This window comes from Mirounga leonina, unplaced genomic scaffold (genome assembly GCF_011800145.1).
Source record: "Mirounga leonina isolate KUSES-001 unplaced genomic scaffold, KU_Mleo_1.0 Mir_93, whole genome shotgun sequence".
Lineage (NCBI taxonomy): Eukaryota > Metazoa > Chordata > Mammalia > Carnivora > Phocidae > Mirounga > Mirounga leonina.
The window spans coordinates 28,077,938-28,098,016 of record NW_023270854.1 but is presented as its reverse complement, the minus strand read 5'-3'; the positions used below and the strand labels follow the sequence as shown (position 1 = coordinate 28,098,016).

Here is a 20,079-nt window from a genome sequence, read left to right as displayed (position 1 = left end):
CTCCCATCCTGCCCCTTCACAACCACACCAGTCCCCACTCCACCTTATAGACAGTCACTGTTCTGATTTCTATCATAATAGACTAGTTTTGCCTGTTCTAGAACTTTACATAAATGGAATGGTACAATGTGTACTTTTTGGGGGTCTGGCTTCTTTAGCTCAGCTTGTGTGTGTGATTTATGCATGTTGTGGATTAGCTCTACCCTTTTCTTTTTATTGATGGATTTTGTATTCTCCTGTTGATCAACACCTGGGCTGTTTGCAGGTGCTTTCTACTCAGAATTAAGTTGCTGTGAAGTTTCTATGAAAGTCTAATTGTGGATAAATATTTTCATCTCTCTTGGGTAAATTCATAGGAGTGGAATTGCTGAGTCATAGTGTATATTTAGCTTTAAAAGATGTGACCAAATCAAGTTCCAGAGTGGTTGTACCATTTTGCACCCCCTCCAGCAATGGATGAGAGTTATAGTTGCTCCTTATCTTTGTTAATACTTGTTGTCAATCTTTTCAATATTAGCCATCCTACTGAGTATATAGTAGTATCTTCGTGTGGTTTTAATGGGCATTTCCCTGATGACAAATGATTTTTGAGGACACTGGCATGTGCTCACTGTCCAGTCCTACTTCTTTTGTGGTTCAGAATATATTGGTGAAGGTGTTTTGCTGTTGGGTGAGGTTCAGTTGGTTGCATGTTGATCAAATCTTCCATATATTTTTTTCTGATTTCTTTGGTCATTTTGTTTTGTTACTGAGAGAGGAGTGTTAAAATCCTTTTAATTGTGGAATTGTCTCTTTCTTTCTTTAATTCTCTTACTTTTTGTCTCAAGTATTTGAAGTTTTGAGTTGCAAACAAATTTAGTAGTATTGTCTGTTCTTGATGAATTGACTTCTTTTTTTTATCATTTTGAAATGCCCCTAATTATCTCCAGTAATACCTTTTGTTCTGACTATTTCACATTGTATGGAGTGTCTCCAGCATTCTTAAAATAATGTTTGTGTGCTTTATCTCATTCCATCCTTTTACTTTTAAGCTGTGTTCTTATATTTAAAGAGTATCTCTTGTAAACAGTCTATAGTTGGGTCTTACATTTTTGTTCAGTCTGACAACCTATCCCCTGTGTTGTTGTTGTTGTTGTTGTTGTTGTTGTTGTTGTTTTGGAGTGTTTAATATATTTTGAGTTAATAGAATTACCGGTAGTGTCGAGTTTGTCTACAATGTTACTATGTTTTCTCTTTGTCCCATCTCTCTTTGTTTCCTCCTTTTCTGCCCTTTCATGGACTAATCAAGCTCTCTTTAATATTCCATAAATTTCCTTCTATTGGCATTTTTGATATATGACTTTGTTTTATTTTTAGTGGTCGCTCTAGAGATTACAATGTGCACCAAGTATCAGACTACTTTGAACTATTACCACATCCCTTCAAGTATAAGAACTGTAACAAGCATATATAGTTGACCCTAGAACAACAGAGGGGTTAGGAGCATTGACCGCCCCCCCTCCCTTGCAGTCGAAAATCCACATAAAACTTTTGATTCCTGTCCCAAAACTTAACTACTGGGAGCTTACTGTTAATTGGAAGTCTTCCTGATAACGTCAGCAGTTGATTAACACATATTTTGTGTGTTATAGGTACTATATACTGTATAATCACAATAAAGCAAGCTAGAGAAAAGAAAAGGTGTTAATAAAATCATAAGGCAGAGAAAATAGATTTACAGTAGTGTATGGTATTTATTGAAACAAATTTGCATATACATGGACCCACGCAGTTCACACGCACGTTGTTCAATGGTCAAGCGTACTTCCATATACCACCCTCTTGTGTTTTGTTTTATTGTTGTACACTTAATTCCTACAAATGTCATAAGCTCCATGACATATTACTATTTCTGTTTTAAGCAGCCATTTGTCTTTTAAACTGTATATGTTCCCACATATTTTCTGCTTTCATGTTCCTCATTTGTTCATGTAGATCTGAGTTTCCATCTGGTATTATTTCCCTTTACCCTGAAGAACTTCCTTTTACATTTCTTATAATTTCCTTCTGTCGGTAGTTGATTCCCTCAGTTTCTATTTATTTATCTGAAAATATCTTTATTTTGCCTTCATTTTTGAAGGTTATTTTCACTGGATATAGAAATGTAAGTTGACTGTTTTGTCTTTATTTTAGCACTTTGGAGATGTTATTTCATTGTCTTCTGGCTTGATTTTTACTGACGAGAAGTCAGACATTATTTTTGTCATTGTTCCCCTATAATTTTGTGTCTTAATTCTCTGGCTGCTTCTAAAAGTTTTATCTGGTTTTCATCAGTTTGTTTACAGTGTGCCTAGATGTAGTTTTTATGTGTGTTTGTTCTGTTTATTGAGCTTCTTAGCTATGTTAATCTGCATGTACTATTCTCCTTCTCTCCTCTGGGGTGCTAATTATATATTTTAGACTTCTTGATACTATTCCACAGGATACTGAAGCCTTGTTTTTTTGTTTGTTTCTTTGTTTTTTACATCTTTCTCCCTTCTTTCAGTTTGGATCATTTCTACCCTCTCCCCATCATGTTCACTGAACTTCTCTTCTGCATTGTCCTATAAGCTGTTAAGTTCAGCCAGTGAATTTTTAATTTCAGATATTGTATTTTCCCAATTCAGAATTTTCATTTGGTTATTTTGGTATAGTTGCCATCTCTATGCTGAGATTCCCCATATGTTCATCAATTATGTTCATCTTTTCCTTTCAATACTTGAATATTTTCATAATGGCTGTTTCGGGGGCCTTGGATCTATCTTGGCTCTCCTGGTTGTGGGTCAAGTTTGCCTATTTCTTTGCTTGTCTAGTGCATTTTTTATTGTGTCCTGGATATTGTAGTTACTATATTGTAGAGATTCTGCCTTTTGTTGTTTTCCTTTAAAGAGTTTGACTTTTGTTCTGATAGGTAGTTAATTTACTGGCAAGCTAGCTTTATCCTATTGAGGATTCTTTTCAGACTTTGTTAGGGAGGGACTAACATAGTTTCTATTCTGGGGCTAGAGTAATCCTACTCTTAAAGAGTACCATTTCTGGGATATCAGCTGAGTTCTGGAATATTCATTAAAGTTGCCCCACTCTGGCTAAGCAGAAATCCAACACTGCCCAATACTGGTGATGTCAGGACTCTATGTTCAGCTTGTGGCCCCCTAGTAGCTGAACTCTGCTGGGCTTCATGGAGTCTTGCCCTCAAGTGCAGATTAAAAATTGGCCAAAGACATAAGAATGTCCCTATAAATGTTTCTAGGGTTTCTTTTCTACATGGCTCCCTCTTCTTAGGTACCCTGTCTCTCAAATCCCAGTTCCTCCAGCCCCAAACTCTGATCTCTGTTTTTTCCACATAGTGAGATCACAGATCTCTGGCTTCTACTTTCCTGTGCTCAGCCTCAGAAAGTGCTCCCAGGCGAAGAAAACTAGGGATACAGGGGCCTCATGAGTTTCCTTCTCTCTAGAATCACAGCACACATTATCTATAGTCCAGTGCCTGAAAACAGTTGCTTCATATAGTTTGCTCAGAATTATATTTGTTTCTGTGGAAAGGGTAAGTCTAATGCCTATAATAACATTGTGGCTGGAATGAAGTCAATGATCATTTTAAATTATGCAGAATTACCATGTATTCAAGGAAACATATGTTAGGGGCCTCTGTCTTTGCACCAGCTGTTATCACCCCCAGGAAAAGGAGTGCGTTAGTATCGCTCAAAACAGCCCCCAAATAGTAAATCAGGAATGGTTCCTATGGGAACTAAGTCAAGGTGACTTCCCAGGGTAATTCATGTGACAGGAAATGAGGACACATTCACTTTATATATGTCATTGGAAACTTTATGTCTGTTTAGGAGCTGGGTAGTGCTTCTGTTCAGGCTGCTATAACAAAATACCATGAGTGGGTGGCTTATAAATGACAGAAATTTATTGATCATAGTTCTGGTGGCTAGAAAGTCCAAGATCAAGGTTGGCAGATGCAGCATCTGGTGAGAGCCTGCTTCCTGGCTCATAGATGGCCTTCTTCTCTCTGTGTGCTCACGTAATGAAGGACAAAAGAGCTCTTTGGGGTGTCTTTTAATGTAAGAGCATTAATCCCATTCATGAAAGCTCTACCCTCATTACCTAATCACATTGTGTTCCCAGAGGCCCCACTTCCTAATACCATCACTTTGGGGTTTAGGGTTTTCAACATATGAATTTTGGAGGGACATAGACATTCAGTCCATAACGCCCACGGAACCAAAGGATCATAAGGCCCTGGTTGAAATAAGGTACTTAGTGGCATTCTTCTATACCTACCATTAGCAAATGCAGGAATGAACTGGGCTGAGGAGAGATCTTCTGGGGTCAAGTTCAATGGAAGCTGGTATATGCATTCTTCCTGTTCATGAGCCTAAAGGGTCATTTTCAAAGTCTTTAAGTGACAGAACCATCTCTCCCCACCCCCACTCTCATAAATGAAATCCTTTGCAAGGCTGTTCTGTTTATTTGGGGGTTAAAAGAATGATGTGAAGCATCTCTCTTGCCCATCCACTGGCTATAGTTCAGAAAAGTCTTTACAAAATCCAGGACTCCGTGGAGTCCTAGTCCATTTGAAAACCACTGAACTGGAACATCTGGTAATATCAGAACCTCTCTAGTCCCTAACCCAGACCCTCTGTCTTTGATATAATCCAGTGGTTCTCAACTTTGTCTGCTCATTGGGATAGCCAAGAGCTTTGAAAAAAGTACTACTGTTCAGACCCCACTTCTAGAATCCTTATTTAATTGGTCTGGGTCAGATCCCAGGCATGGTGTTCTTTATGAAGCTTCCTGTATAAGTTTAATGTACAGCCAGGATTGGGGACCTTTCATCAGACAGTTTCTGGTTACATTCCTTGTCTCCCACACTCAGTTCTTGCTCAGGCTTGAGCACTTGCTTCAAGCCTCAGAGATAAATGCCAGGATACCCCAGGGCTCTGGGGATTGGCCTGCATTGAGTTGGGGAAATAGAAATCCCAGAGTGGGAGGTCATGAACACCTGCATTCCAGATTCTTTCTGGGAGGACAGTACTCTTATCCACCCATACGGATGACTTTTCTGCCCACCTCACCTTGCAGTGGACTTGGAATACCTAAAGAGGGTACCGAGTTAGAGTTTCTTACTATGTAAATTACAAAGAGTTCAGAGAGCAAAACAAGAATGCTCAATGGTGCCAAATTGCATATCCTAACAGGCCTATGGTGGTTTGTTCTACATATTTACCACCAAAAAGTGCTGCAAATGTCATAGCAACCACAGAAGAGCCCCACCCCAGAGGAATTATGATATTCAAACATTAGATCAGTGCTCTTAAAACTTCATTGTGCATCGGAATTATCTGGAGAGCATGTTTAAAATGCACATTCCTTGATCCCCCCCTAAAAGACTGCAAGTAGTAGATCTGCAATGGGGCCCAGGAGTCTGTATTAATGACCAGTACCTTAGGTGGTTCTGATACAGTGATCCAGGATCACATCTTGAGAAGCACCAGTTGCCAAATTAAGAGCGAAAGCTCCCCTCGTTACTTCATACCCAGGCATATTTTCCTACTCTTGTAAAGCAAAATATCTCACGAACAGTAAATTTAAATTATCGGTGTCAGCAGAAAGTAGCACAAACACAGCTAACCCAAAAGAGTAGTTTATCTCTCACAAAGTCATGCTTGATTTTTGATGAGTTATATGATTTTTCTCAGACCCAAATAGCCCTCTTCTCTCATTGCGACAACCCTTACTTCAGAGAAGCCATAGATAAGGCTGGGTGACTCATTTTCTTCCCATTTTTATGGATTTTTCAAGTTTTTATGCAGCGATCTAATGCTTGTTTTCAAAAGTAGACAAAAATCAAGTGCTTTTTCAAAAGAAATCTAACTTGTACAAAATTTAAATGTATATGATACATTGGTTGTAGGGGAGGGGATAGTTACCTACTTTACAAAATAATTCTTCACATTCCAGAAGAACTTGCTTCCATAAACACATCTTTTAAGAAGAAAATCTGTCTAGTTTTCAAAATGGTGGTTCACTGATGAACATTTGGCATCTAGGCTCAATGGGCATGGAAAGTATTGTTCTTATAAAAGTAAGCCACACCTTCAAAATGACTGTGTGGGGGCGCCTGAGTGTCTCAGTCGGTTACACGTCTGCCTTCAGCTCAGGTCATGATCCCAGGGTCCTGGGATCCAGCTCCGCATCAGGCTCCCTGCTCAGCAGGGAGTCTGCTTCTCCCTCTCCCATTGCCCCTCCCCCCCCAACCCGCTTATGCACGTGCGTGCACACTCTCTCTCTCACTCTTGCTCTTTCTATCTCAAATAAATGAATAAAATCTTTTAAAAGAAATGACTGTATGTTTCACAAACAATTCATGGGGGTGGGGGAACAGCCAAGAGATAACACTGGGCTTAGTTGGTACTAAAAGTTTTCCACAAAAATAATCGGCCCAATGTAGAATATCATCAGGCCTTCCCTTATTTGGTAACCATCTTAGGCAACACCCTTGCTGTGGACAGAGGGTAGTATGGAGGCCTTAAAAGATTAAGGTCTTACTCCCAGAAAAATGCAGAATCTAAGGGAAAAATGGAAATGGGTGCTAAATGGGTCAATAAAGCCCCCAGTCAGTGACCCCCATGGGAGCCCAGGACCAGAGCACTGGCAAGGTGGGAGGGGAGCCTGTATGCCCCCTACCCCTCCCCTGCCCCTACCAGCATCCAGCTAGGGGCCCGTTTTGCCATGTCCATCTCTGTCTCAATGGAGTAAGTACTCAATTCTCAGTGAAGGACATATTGGAACTGACAGCTTCACCATTGTGTATATAATATGTCATGGCTGACAGATGAAGAAGTGGGATTCTGTGAAATGCAGCAGGATGTAGCCATCAGCCAAGGCTGGAGAAAAGCCGTGTTCTCCTGGACCCCTTAGAGAGTACTCCTTCTTAGTCCCCCTTGCCCCTTCTCCGCAGCCCATCTCAGTGCGGGGCTTAAAGCACCATTTCCCCCTATTAGTCCTGATCCTTTGTTGTGCTTCCCTTTTGTCCACGCTGCCCTTTGATTGCAGAGCTCTCCCAGCAGGGCAAATTGCAGCTGAAATGGTAGAAACAATGAGATCAGGCAGTGTCCAGATGGAGGCACCCGGAACCAGGCTCACTTAACTGCATGACTTTGAGCTGGGCTGCCCTGGGTGTAAGTGAGCAGGCCCCACCTTTCAACTATCACAGTGAAATCCACCCCCCTGACAGTCACGTGGCCTTTCCCAAAGGCAGAGTTAATTGGAAAGTGAAAGAATTAACAGGAGATGAGGGAGAACTAACAATAAAAATTGCATTGAAGAGGAGTTACCTTGCAAGTGCCTTTAGTCCTTCAGTATTGGGGAAGGATTTTTTTTGTTCATTACCTAATGCATTTGAGTGCTCCAGTTTCCTTATGAGCCATTATCAAATGAATGATTGGCAGCTTGTTATCTTCTGTGTGCAGCCACGTATTTTGTCGTGGTAATAGGCTTCTCAAACATGATTTTGTTTATTCACTCAGCAAACATTTATTGGGAACTTTCTGGGTGGTTTGCTTTGTCGTGGGCACAGGGGATAAGAAGATAAATGAGTCTGTGACCTCAAAGTACTTACAGTCTAGGAGAGGGAGATAGAAAAGTACACAAATAAATGGCATAGAGCATTAGGAGGATTGTGATGGATGTCTTTATGAGAGACAATGGTACATGCAGAAGGAATGACATAAGAAAATAGGCTGGAGGATGTTGTAATGTACAGGTCATTAATCTCACTATTGACCAAATGAAATACCCATCACAAAATGTGTGTTCCTTAATTCATTCAATAAACATTTGTTGAGGGCCTACTATTTGCCAGGCACTGTGCTTGGTACTTCTGTGATGTGTGTACAGGCTAGAAAGGGAAACCGGCATTAACTCAATTAATGCACAAATCAAATATAAAATTAAAACTAAGATAAAAGTCCAACAAAGACGACCTACAGGGTTTCATGAAAACTTCTAATAGGAGTATTTCTGTAAGGCAGGGGGCCTCCCTACGATCGAGCTGAGAGTTGAACATAGAGAGTTAATTAAGGATTCTGCTAGGCACCAAGAACAAGAAGATGGAGCAATAGAAACAAACAAACAAAAAACTGGTGAGAATCAGGGACCAAGAATTCCAGGTTCACTATGAAGCCCCTGTGTGGACTTCTGTGACCAGATCTAGAAAAGGGGGGGAGGTGGAAGGAGTAGGGGAGACAGGGTAACTATAAGTCCTGCTTTGCTGGGGTCCAAAAGAGTAACTCAGATTTTTTGTCCCATGGCAATGTTTAATAAGTGCCACCACTAACTCTCAAAAATGTTCTAGTATGAGTTATCAATTATACTGTTGCCCTAAAGAGTAGGACATTTTGTTTCTAAGCCCTTTTGTAGACTTGTCATCCTGTGAGTATATACCCAGTGCCAACTAAAATCTAAAGCACAAATGACAAATCGGCAAAGTCCTGATTCATAAAAGGTAAATGGCATTTAATAGTTTATGCCATGGATAAGATTTCTGTTTTCAGTTTTTTGTTTTTTGTTTTTGAAAGTGGAACAGCAACCTATGTGCCCAGCAGTTATTCCTAGCAAAGTCAAGTGACAGGATTAGTTCTCTAGATGTTAATGATGGTGGTGTCCACTAACCATTGCAAGAGGAAGAAGAAAGGAAATACATTTTTTGTCTTAATTTTCTCCTGGGCTTAGCTTGGGGGAGATTCTCTCAAGATACTTAACAAACAGAATCCAATACCAGAAGTATAAACAAGATTTCTCAAAATCAGAGAGGCAGAAAATAAACCTAGGGATTCCAGAAATTAGCGTGAAGGAAACCCTACTTGCTTTACTACATTGAATTTTACCCATAATGCTTTCTGACATCTATGTTTTGATTCTTAACAGGGACTATGAAAAATGTTTTCTAATGAAGTATAAATGCTAGAGCATCAATGGCAAACAGATCGGTAGAGATAGATGATAGATACATGGATAGATACATAGATAAAGACAGATACATGTTACAGGCTAAAACTTCCTAAATCCACTAAGCCAATCATCATTTACTTCTCAGTGGAGATATTACCCAAAACTTTCTTCAGTTTACTAGTATTTTCCCTTCTTTAACAAATCTTAGGATAATGCATCCTGTACATTTACTACTTGTGTGTATAAGACAGGACTTACAATAAACTTTGAGGAATGCTTCTTTGTACTGGTAGCGTGGCTTAAAATCTATTGGAAATAACGTTAGCATTTTTACATTAAAAAGTTTTATGTCTCGGGGCACCTGGATGGCTCAGTCGATTAAGGGTCTGACTCTTGGTCATGGTCTCAGGTCATGGTCTCAGAGTTATGGGATTTGAGCCCTATATCTGGTCCGTGCTCAGCACAGAAGTCTACTTGAGTTTCTCTCTCCATCTCCCTCTGCTCCTCCCACTCATGCTCTCTCTCTTTCTCTAAAACGAATAAATAAATCTTTAAAAAAAAAAGCTTTAATGTCTCAAAATGATGTGTTCACTATCTACCACCTTAGTGATTTTGTAGATACTAGTTATGTTGGGCCTCTAGCACAGTTTCTGCTTTTCCCAACTGTGGAGTCGGTCCTAAGGAAGGTGCCAGAGTCTGGAGACTTTCCTTTAGAAGTCATGTAGGGAAAGCACAGCTGACAAAGTTCGAAGGAGTGATCTTGAATGACCGTGCTTTTTTTTTTTTTTTTTTTTTGGCACGTTCGTCCAGGAGACTCAAGGTTCCTTTTGAGACTGTCCAAGAGTTTCCTCAAGATTGCTGTCAGTGCTCAACCCGGGCTTCAGGATGCCTCAGAGGGTTACCTCCCAAACACTGCACCACTCCTAGGGTCAAAAGGATTGAAGGTCTTTTGCGCTTCTTTCCTGCTTCATTTCTTCTTCTCTGTGTCCTTAACCAGCCCTTGGCCCCACACATTCTTCAGACTTCCCCCCCAGTCCTGCAGCTCGTGCTGTTTTCCCTTGTAGCAGTGGTTCTCAGGGAGCTACTTGTTGGAGCACAAGAGATGCTGAACTCCAGGGTAAAGTGCAAACAGAAATGAACTTGCATAGGAGGAAGCAAGGGAAGTACGTGAGTTGGATGGGAAGTGGGGACGGAAATCAGAGGCAGCTTGAGTCAGGCAAAGGGGCCAGGGAGTTGGGAAGGTCACAGTCTCTCCTGGACTCTGCCACCATGGGCAGGACTCTCCATTATACAGATTTCAGCTCTTCCATGTGTACGGTCTGGCACTGGCCTAAGTGACGTGCGGGGCCTGTTCTCTCACTAAACAGTTCTTATTCCGAGATTGCATTCAACCAAGATGGGTAAAAGTTCCTGTTGTTGGGGGGGCAAGGAGGAGTGAAGACAGCAACTAAAGCATCCTTATTAATGTTCCAAATCATTGCACCGTATTTTTACTTCTGCAAATGAGAAAACCTCCTAAAGCATTCTGGAATTAAAGGTGGCTGTTCCCAACTTTCAAATAAATAAGGCTTTTGACATTGAATTTTAAGTAGCTCTAACATGTTCATCTTTGTTTCTCTCTCTCTCTCTCTCCTTCTCCACCCCTCTACCTTAGGCTTACGAGCGGCCACAGAAACACTCAAATCTCCACTATGACCCAGGCCTCCCACAGGACGTCACCAGTGACACCTTAAAACCAAAGCACCAGCAAAAAAGCAGCAGCCAGAACCACATGGACTGGTCCACCAACTCTGACAGTGGACCTGCCACTCAGAATTGCTTCATCAGTCCAGAGTCTGGCAGAGAAACTGCAAGCACCAGCAAGATCCCCGCTCTTGAGCCCATGGCTTCCTTTGCAAAGGCCCAGGGTAAGAAAGGCAGTGCAGGGAGCACGTGGAGTCAGCTGTCCAACAGCAAAGATCTGCTCTTGGGAGGTGTGGTCCCATCCCCAGGCAGCCACAGCTCCCCAGCCCCACCCAGCAGCTCTGTCGAGTGCAACGGACTTCAGCCCTTGGTAGATCAAGATGGAGGAGTTGCAAAGGAGCCCCCAGAACCACCTACCATAGGCAGCAAGAAAAAGTCCAGTAAAAAAGATGTGATAAGTCAAACCATAGCAAACCCAGACCTGGACTGGGTCAAGAATGCCCAGAAAGCATTTGACAATACAGAAGGGAAAAGGGAAGGCTACCCTGCAGATAATGCCCAAGAGGCATCACCAGCCAGGCAGAATTCGAGTTCTGTCAGTAATCCTGAAAATGACTCAAGTCATGTCCGGATTACTATCCCTATCAAGGCACCCTGTCTAGATCCAACCAGCCATAAGAGGAAAAAGAGACAGTCCATCAAAGCAGTGGTAGAAAAGATCATGCCAGAGAAAGCCCTGGCTTCTGGAATCACTATGAGCAGTGAAGTGGTTAACAGGATACTTTCCAACACTGAGGGAAATAAGAAAGATCCCCGGGTCCCTAAGTTGAGTAAAATGATAGAGAACGAGTCCCCCTCAGTTGGCCTTGAAACAGGTGGAAATGCCGAGAAAGTCGTGCCAGGAGGCGTGTCTAAGCAGCGGAAGCCACCCATGATCATGACGCCTCCAACATGCACGGACCACTCTCCATCGAGGAAGTTGCCAGAAATCCAGCATCCCAAATTTGCTGCGAAACGGAGGTGGACGTGCAGCAAACCAAAGCCCACCAGTATGCTCCGGGAGGCAGTCCTGGCCACCTCCGATAAACTGATGGTGGAACCGCCGTCTGCCTACCCCATCACCCCATCCAGCCCTCTGTACACCAACACAGACAGTCTTACTGTGATTACGCCCGTCAAGAAGAAGCGGGGGCGGCCGAAGAAGCAGCCTTTGCTCACGGTGGAGACGATTCACGAGGGGACTTCCACCAGCCCGGTCAGTCCCATCAGCCGGGAGTTCCCTGGCACGAAGAAAAGAAAGAGACGACGCAGTTTAGCTAAGTTGGCCCAGCTGGTGCCAGGACAGGACAAGCCCATGAGCGAGATGAAGTTTCACAAAAAAGTTGGAAAGCTTGGGGTGTTGGATAAGAAGACCATCAAAACCATCAATAAGATGAAAACACTCAAGAGGAAAAATATCTTGAACCAGATCTTGTCCTGCTCCAGCAACATTGCTCTGAAGGCGAAAGCTCCCCCGGAGACCAGCCCCGGGGCAGCGGCAATTGAGAGCAAATTGGGCAAGCAGATCAACGTCAGCAAGAGGGGAACCATCTACATCGGCAAGAAGAGGGGCAGGAAGCCAAGAGCGGAGCTGCCACCCCCATCCGAGGAACCCAAAACAGCCATCAAGCACCCAAGGCCTGCTTCTAGCCAGCCGGACGTTCCAGCCGTGCCTTCCAACTTTCAGTCCCTTGTGGCATCTTCACCAGCAGCTATGCACCCACTTTCAGCGCCGCTAGGTGGGTCAAATGGCAACCTGAGCCCTGCCAGCACTGAAACCAATTTTTCAGAGTCGAAAACTATGCCAAATCTCCAGCCCATCAGTGCTCTTCCAACCAAAACCCAGAAGGGAATCCACAGTGGAGCCTGGAAGCTGTCCCCACCCAGGCTGATGGCCAACTCGCCTTCCCACCTTTGCGAGATCGGGTCACTCAAGGAAATCACGCTGTCCCCTGTGAGTGAGTCGCACAGCGAGGAGACGATCCCAAGCGACAGTGGCATTGGGACGGACAACAACAGCACGTCTGACCAAGCGGAGAAGGGTTCAGAATCCCGACGGAGGTACTCTTTCGATTTCTGCTCCCTGGACAACCCGGAGACCATTCCGTCCGACACCAGCACAAAGACCCGGCATGGCCACCGGCAGAAGCATCTCATGGTGGACAACTTTCTGGCCCACGAAAGCCTCAAGAAGCCAAAGCACAAGAGGAAACGGAAAAGCCTGCAGAATCGTGATGACCTTCAGTTTCTGGCAGACCTGGAAGAGCTCATCACCAAGTTCCAGGTGTTCAGGATCTCCCACCGGAGTTACACCTTCTACCACGAGAATCCGTATCCCAGCATTTTTCGGATTAATTTTGATCACTACTACCCGGTGCCATATATCCAGTATGACCCGTTGCTCTATCTTCGCAGGACTTCAGACCTGAAGTCAAAGAAGAAGCGTGGTAGGCCTGCAAAAACCAATGACACCATGACAAAGGTGCCTTTTTTACAAGGGTTCAGCTACCCTATTCCCAGTGGAAGTTACTATGCACCCTATGGAATGCCTTACACATCAATGCCTATGATGAACCTTGGTTATTACAGTCAGTACCCAGCTCCCTTGTACCTATCACACACGCTCGGAGCCGCTGCCCCGTTCATGAGGCCGACAGTGCCACCTCCTCAGTTCCACACGAGCTCCCACATGAAGATGTCGGGGACAGCGAAGCATAAAGCAAAGCATGGAGTCCACCTGCAGGGACCTGTCGGCATGGGCCTCGGTGACATGCAGCCGGCCCTGAATCCTCCCAAGGCGGGTGGCGCCGGTCTGGCCAGCGGTCGGCTCCACAAGAGAAAACACAAACACAAGCATAAGCACAAGGAAGACCGGATCCTGGGGACCCATGACAACCTGAGTGGTCTCTTCGCAGGCAAAGCCACGGGCTTCTCCAGCCACATCCTGAGCGAGCGGCTGGGTGGTGCAGACAAGGAGCTCCCGTTAGTGAGTGAGAAGAATAAGCATAAAGAGAAGCAGAAGCACCAGCAGAGTGAAGCCGGCCACAAAGCTTCCAAGAACAACTTCGAGGTGGACACCCTGTCTACACTGTCACTTTCTGATGCCCAGCATTGGACCCAGGCCAAGGACAAAGGTGACTTGAGCGGCGAGCCTGCGGACACGTGCCCAAAAAGGTATTCCGGCAGCGGCGGCGACAGTGGCAGCACCAGACCCGAGAGCCTGGACGTGTTCAGTGACATGAACCCTTCGAATGACAAGTGGGACAGTGACATGAGCGGGAGTAAAAGGAGGAGCTACGAAGGCTTTGGGACATACAGGGAAAAGGACCTCCAAGCCTTCAAGATGAATCGCAAGGAGAGAAGCTCCTACGACTCCTCCCTGTCTCCAGGTAAGGCCGCGTTGCTCTTCAGACGGGCTGTCTTATTATTTAATTGCTGGCCTTTGCTCTTAAGGAGGCTGCCATCCTCGGCACATTGCAGTCACCGGTTTGCAGAGAGGTAGGAACTAAATGAAAACGGACGTTCTTGCACATTTGATACACTTTTTTTATTTGGCATTTGCTGTCTTTCCTCTCTCAGAGTCATGTCTGGGAACCGTGGGCCCAGAGACACCCCCAGTAGCTACCTAGAGTCCAACCACACCCATTGCATTTATGCTTTTTATTCAAGATGCTGTTCTTAGGTCCTCATCCGATCTGATGGCGCAGTTTGCTATTTGGATGAAACCTCTGAAACTCACTAAAAAAATGCCAGGATCCCAAGGATGTCAAAGCTGAATGGGAGTGATATCTCATTTATCTGGCAGGTCGCCTCTAGAAGTCACACATTCTAGGTGAGAAGTCTACAGCAGAGCCACTGGAAGCTCCTGACCAATGAATCCTCCAGTGTAGCTAATGAGGGAGCCATCGCCCCAGGCTCTGTTGTCCTCTCTTTGTCCATGGACATTTGCATGGACCCCCAAAGTGAAGCCCTAGCTCATCATTTTCCTGCAGGAAGGGGAGGGAGCCTGGCCGAAGGGTGTTGCAAGCCTCCTGCCCCCACGGGACCTTACTGCTGTGTCTCTTGGCGTGTCCGCAGGGAATGAGATTTTTCCCACTAATCTCTAGACTTGAAGTACTGGTTGCTACTAGAAAGAGCTCACCCTTTGTCAGCTGCTGGCAGAATTTCCTTCCTAACTTTCCCACCCACACAGGCCTTCCTTGCCACTGAAGCTTGACACTTCTGCCTAAGTATCCCTTTGTCCCTGTCCACACATCGAATAAGTGTTAAGAATCTTAGAGAACAGAACAGTTGTTCATGAGGGAAAGAGTAGAAGCTCCTTTCCTAGGAGCTGCAGAAGCTAAAAGGATTCTCGTGGTCCCCCTACCCACGGATAATACAAAGCACTCTGGCCATAGCCTGGTTCTAAAAGATGAGTCGTCCCTGGTTCAGGCTTGGGTGTAGTATCTCTCCTCTGTTTATGATGTGTACCTCTTGCTCGCTGTCTTCCTTCCCGGGGAGTCCATCATTAGTGAGGGTGAGGGCAGTCTATTCAAGAGGAATTAGAGTCATTTTTCTAGGTCGGCAGACTTCAGAAGAAATATGATTATGAGTTAGAAAGCACTTAAGGATTGCCCCAAATTGCCACTAGCTTGTGAGTTGCTATAGTGGTAGATGCTCTCCTTGGTTAATGAAGAGACCAATTAGCAGTCATGTTTCCTGCTGAAGGTGATAAATGTCCCACACTTCATGTTTGCCCAAAGAGGGTGTTCTCATCTGGGTTTCCCTGTTTCTCATCATCAGACTTTGTGGAAGGGGACTTGTTTTTTATGCAAAGCCCAAATTAAGCCCACCTGGGCAGGAATGGCTAGATTAAACTTTTTCGTGAGAAAAACTGTTGCTTTCTCGTCCTGTATAGTGAAATTGAACCACAGGTCCAAAACCAGCCATAGACAGAGGGTCTTCTTAATTTTTGTATTTTCTTGGCACTATTTAGCAAAAAAGTAATGGTGGCGTGTTACTGCTAAGAACCTACAAGCAAGGATCCTAACTTAATAGACCTGAGACACAAGATCTCAGAAGCTGAAACCTCTATCCATTGTTGCTCAGTAGGTTTCTCAGCAGTCTTACCAAGATTTTCTGTGGTTGGACTGGATTGCTGGGTGTTGGTCAACTCCACGAGAGTTCCCAGCTAGAGATCCTTCTCTGATTCCTGTGCGTGTCTCTAAAGGTGCCCACCTCTAGCGTATAGCTCTCTCGGGGTTGGCACTCAATGTAGTGGCCGTTGCTTTCTTCAAAATTCCCCTTCTTCTTCCCATCTTCTCATCCGTTCTTCATCTGGCCACATCAGATGGAAAGAAACAGGCATCGTGACAGTGTCCTAAAAGAAAGCTGGATTCAACCTAAAAATTGGGTACGAGGCCCAACTCTGTTATGTGGGCCCTAAGGCATGGCATTCTGTTTTTTTGGGGTACTGTCTACCAGCTTTAACTGACAGGATTGGGCCAGACCTCTTTCATATAGTATGTTTCAGTTCTTAAAACCATTTCACATACATTTCTTCATAACACTCACCCTACAATCTTAGAAGAGAGGTATTTTCATTCCTATTTTACAAATCAGGATACTGAGGCTCAGAGATCAAGTGACCTGCCCAGGTTTAGAATCATGGTTAGAATTATGATTGTAATAAGCCCAGGGCTTTGGCCACAGCACTGCAGTTGACCGCATGCCACCCAAGAGCTAAGCCAAATCTAGAACACACAAGTCCTGGTCCTCAGCTCAGTGCTCGTATATTCCACCGTAGCCCTTCCTCTCAGATACCCAACCATTCTTCAGTTACATGCCTTCCCTAAGGCATCTGCACAGTGATGATGTGATGATTGCAGAGAGAGTAATTAAGGAAAGATGACATCCCTTTATTCAATTCCCAACCAGTGTAAAAGGACGCCTTAGGGCCCAACCTTTTCTAGCCATCCCCTTGGAAGCATCGACATGGACAGGCTTCCCTCTGTGTTCTTACTGCAGTGCACTTCTTGGAGTTATTTTCACCACTGCTTTGTGCCTATCTCTGTGTTATAGGAGTTTATTTTTTCTTCAACATTTTAGTGAATCATAATCGTTGGTGGTTTCTATGTCTATATGACTTACGTCAGTTGTCCCTGCACATCTTGTTGAATATCTTACTGGAGCAGATCAGATTCTCGATCATTCTCCTCCCTTCCAAGCTTTGGCCTCTCCTCACCTCTATTCTAAATGTTCCCTCTATTTCTGAACCCCCAAAGCATCAGGGAAAAAAACATGTCTTTAGCAACACTTAGGATTCAATGTCAGAGTTTGTCAAGTCTCCCTGAAGAGAGCTCACCTTAATGTGATACACTCCAAAGGGAAGCAAATCCCATTCAAAGGTGGGAGGCAGGTGGAGTGAAGCTGAGGTTATGAGAAATCTTCCAGAGACATTACCTGAGTCGAGGTGTCTCTTCCATGAATGATACTGAGGGTTCTGCTTGAAAACAAAGGCATCAGTATTTCTCACAGCTTCTCTCCCTCCACCTCTTCCTTCTCCACTCTGGATTCACTCCCTTAGCATCCCAATGTCCTATTTCACATGAGCTAGTCTTCTCCGAAATAGAGCATATATAGTGATGTCATCCTTTAGCCCATTGAGGACCAGATTTAGGAGCTAAGTCAAGGGAGGACTCTGAGCATTCCCGGAGATCAGAGCTGACGGAAGACACCCTGTCAATGGAAGTCATTACCATTATGGAGACAGAAATTAGAGACTTCACTTAGCTGCACACTCCATTTCCTCTTTCCTGCTTGGAAAAGCATCCATTCTCCAACCCCCAGCCCCTCAGATGGATGCACTGACTTGTTAGTCCCCTTACAACACACCTAGAGCTCAGAAGTCACAAAGACTCTACCATTTTTCTGCGTTTTACTCCTTCTGCTTTTTTTTTTTTTTTAAAGATTTTATTTATTTACTTGAGACAGAGAGAATGAGAGAGAGAGAGCACATGAGAGGGAGGAGGGTCAGAAGGAGAAGCAGACTCCATGCTGAGCAGGGAGCCCGATGCGGGACTCGATCCAGGGACTCCAGGATCATGACCTGAGCCGAAGGCAGTCGCTTAACCAACTGAGCCACCCAGGCGCCCTCCTTCTGCTTTGTTTCAGAAGGTAGTGGCTCTTCTGACCCGTTTTCTAAATGGATACCATCTGCTAAATCTCCATTTATAAAAATGCTTGCCTGGGACCAAATAATGGATAAGTAGTGGGAAGGTACCATCCACAGACTCCCAACGTTGGAAGAAGCCAAATGGGCCCTCATGTGTGCCTCTCTCCCACAAGGCATCACCATCTCTCATAGACTGACATGCTGCAGATTTCCCAAAGAGCAAACCTATCCCAAGTTTGACAACACATAGTCAGAGTGATGCCACGTGCTCTCAAAGCCAACTTCTTCTTAGCTGGTGGAAGGGGTCTCTAGTGTGAGTGATGTTCTTCCTGTTCAGACCACAGAATAATTTTTGCATACTTTGATCTAATATTTAGACATCTTAACCACTGCTGTCCAGGCTCCCATCAGATGTTGGAGAAACAGTGAAAAGCATCAATTTACCTATGTTACCTCTCAGTCCAATGCCATTATTAGTCAAGGTAGCCATCCTGAGTCCCCAGATGTCAAGTACTTTCCTCATGATGAATGGATGCTGAGAATGAATCCTTAGCTCACCTCTCAGATATCAGAATCCTGCCATGTAGGTAGCTGGAGTCCCTTGAGCCTGGAAGACTCCACCTCTCCTTGTGGCTTCTGTCTTGCCCTTTGCCAGCTCCTCTTATCAGCACCATGGGGCATTTTGGGAGGCAGTCTCTGTTGTCACTCATAGGCAGGAAATGGATCCCCACGCCAAAAATAATACAAAACCCTCCTCCAAGCAGGCATCCAGTTGAGGGAATTAACCACATAGATGAGATGACATGAAAACTATACAAAAGAACCATATGTGGGGAACATTTTCTACAAATGGAATAGAAGGAAGAAGAAGACTCATGGGAGGAGAAAGTTAAGGCCAGGAAAAAAGAAAGAGTGAAAAATAAAAAGCTGATGAAGTGTAGTCTGTTTAATCTTAATCCAAGTTGAATTCCGGGTCATCCTGTGGGAGGAAATGAAAGATAAATTAGCTAATGGCCGCTGTGTGGTTTAACAGGATTATGAGCACCTGGCCCAGTCTTGTCTCCTACGCTAACCAGCTGAAAGACCTCTTCATCTTTTTCACTCTCTGTTTTCCCAGGTGAGCCTATGGTAAGAAGAGCTCTGACCAGAGCTGACAGTCTCAGATTCTAAAAGTCTCAAATTTATACGATGCCATTTTTAAATGCAAACACGTCCGTCCATGCGCGTGCACACATGTACATGCTCGCGTGCATGCACATACGCACACACACACAGAGATTGGACAGTTAGGAAGAAAATGCTCAAGTTATTGGCCAGGTTGGCCAATTAATTAACTGTGCAATGAAATTTCAAAATAGATCCCTCTGGTCCACGTATTAAATTATATGACTCACCCCATTCATCTTTGGCTCCAGCCACTTCATCCAGCCATTTGATCTCACCTTTCACAAAAGGTGGAACTCTCCATACCTGACCCCCACCAGCAAGTTAGCTCACTCTTTGTGTATGCCGCAGCCCCAGTCGTCACCCTAGAAAAAAGGTGAGAGCACTCGTGCGACCAATTGCATGGGAACAGACAGAGCAGGCTTGCATTTATATTTAGACTCCAAAGTAAAAGAATCTTAACAATGTAATATAAACACCTCATTTTGCTGATGAGCACGCTGAGGCTTAAGAAGGTCAAGTGACTCATCCAATGATACGTATCTAATTGGTAGAAGAGCTTAGTCCTGGAAGCGTAACATCAGGGAGAGGGGAAGGCAGAGAGAGAGAGAGAATAAAAGAAAAAGAACTAGAAAGGTGAGTTGTGGGAGAGATGTTAAGCTATATGTTTTCTTTTGCTGTGAGCCATTGTAAAAGGTAAGCATCTATTTGACAATAATTTGGTTTCCAGGCTGTCTCTGGGGACCCATGTTTGGGACTGGAAACAATCTTTGTGGGCTCTGATGGAAGTCATTTTTTTTCCTTTCCTGTCTTAACAATTGCACATACTTATTTTATCGGGCCTCCCAAGGTTCCTCCTAAGGTTTTCTCTTGGAAACTGGGAATTAATCAAATTAAATGTTGTGACCCATAACTTTCTGGCAATGAAAGAAAAAAATCTTAGACTCCCAGCATCTCTTTTTCCACATTAAAATCAGAAATCAAGCCATTCTGCCTTTGGAGCAAGAAGTCCCCAGGCCATTTATCTTCCCACAGTTGGCAAACGTTCCGCTGTCCTGTTG

General features: G+C 44.2%; 1 protein-coding gene across 2 annotated transcripts in view; it reads left to right on the top strand.

Moving 5' to 3' along the window:
• The window catches only part of SETBP1 (SET binding protein 1), a 365,222-nt gene that overhangs the window by 247,269 nt on the left and 97,874 nt on the right, over positions 1 to 20,079 (top strand). For both annotated transcript variants that reach the window (XM_034996232.1, XM_034996233.1), the window contains exon 4: positions 10,634 to 14,090. In XM_034996232.1, coding sequence (XP_034852123.1) covers positions 10,634 to 14,090 — 3,457 coding nt within the window. The remainder of the gene's footprint in view (positions 1 to 10,633; positions 14,091 to 20,079) is intronic.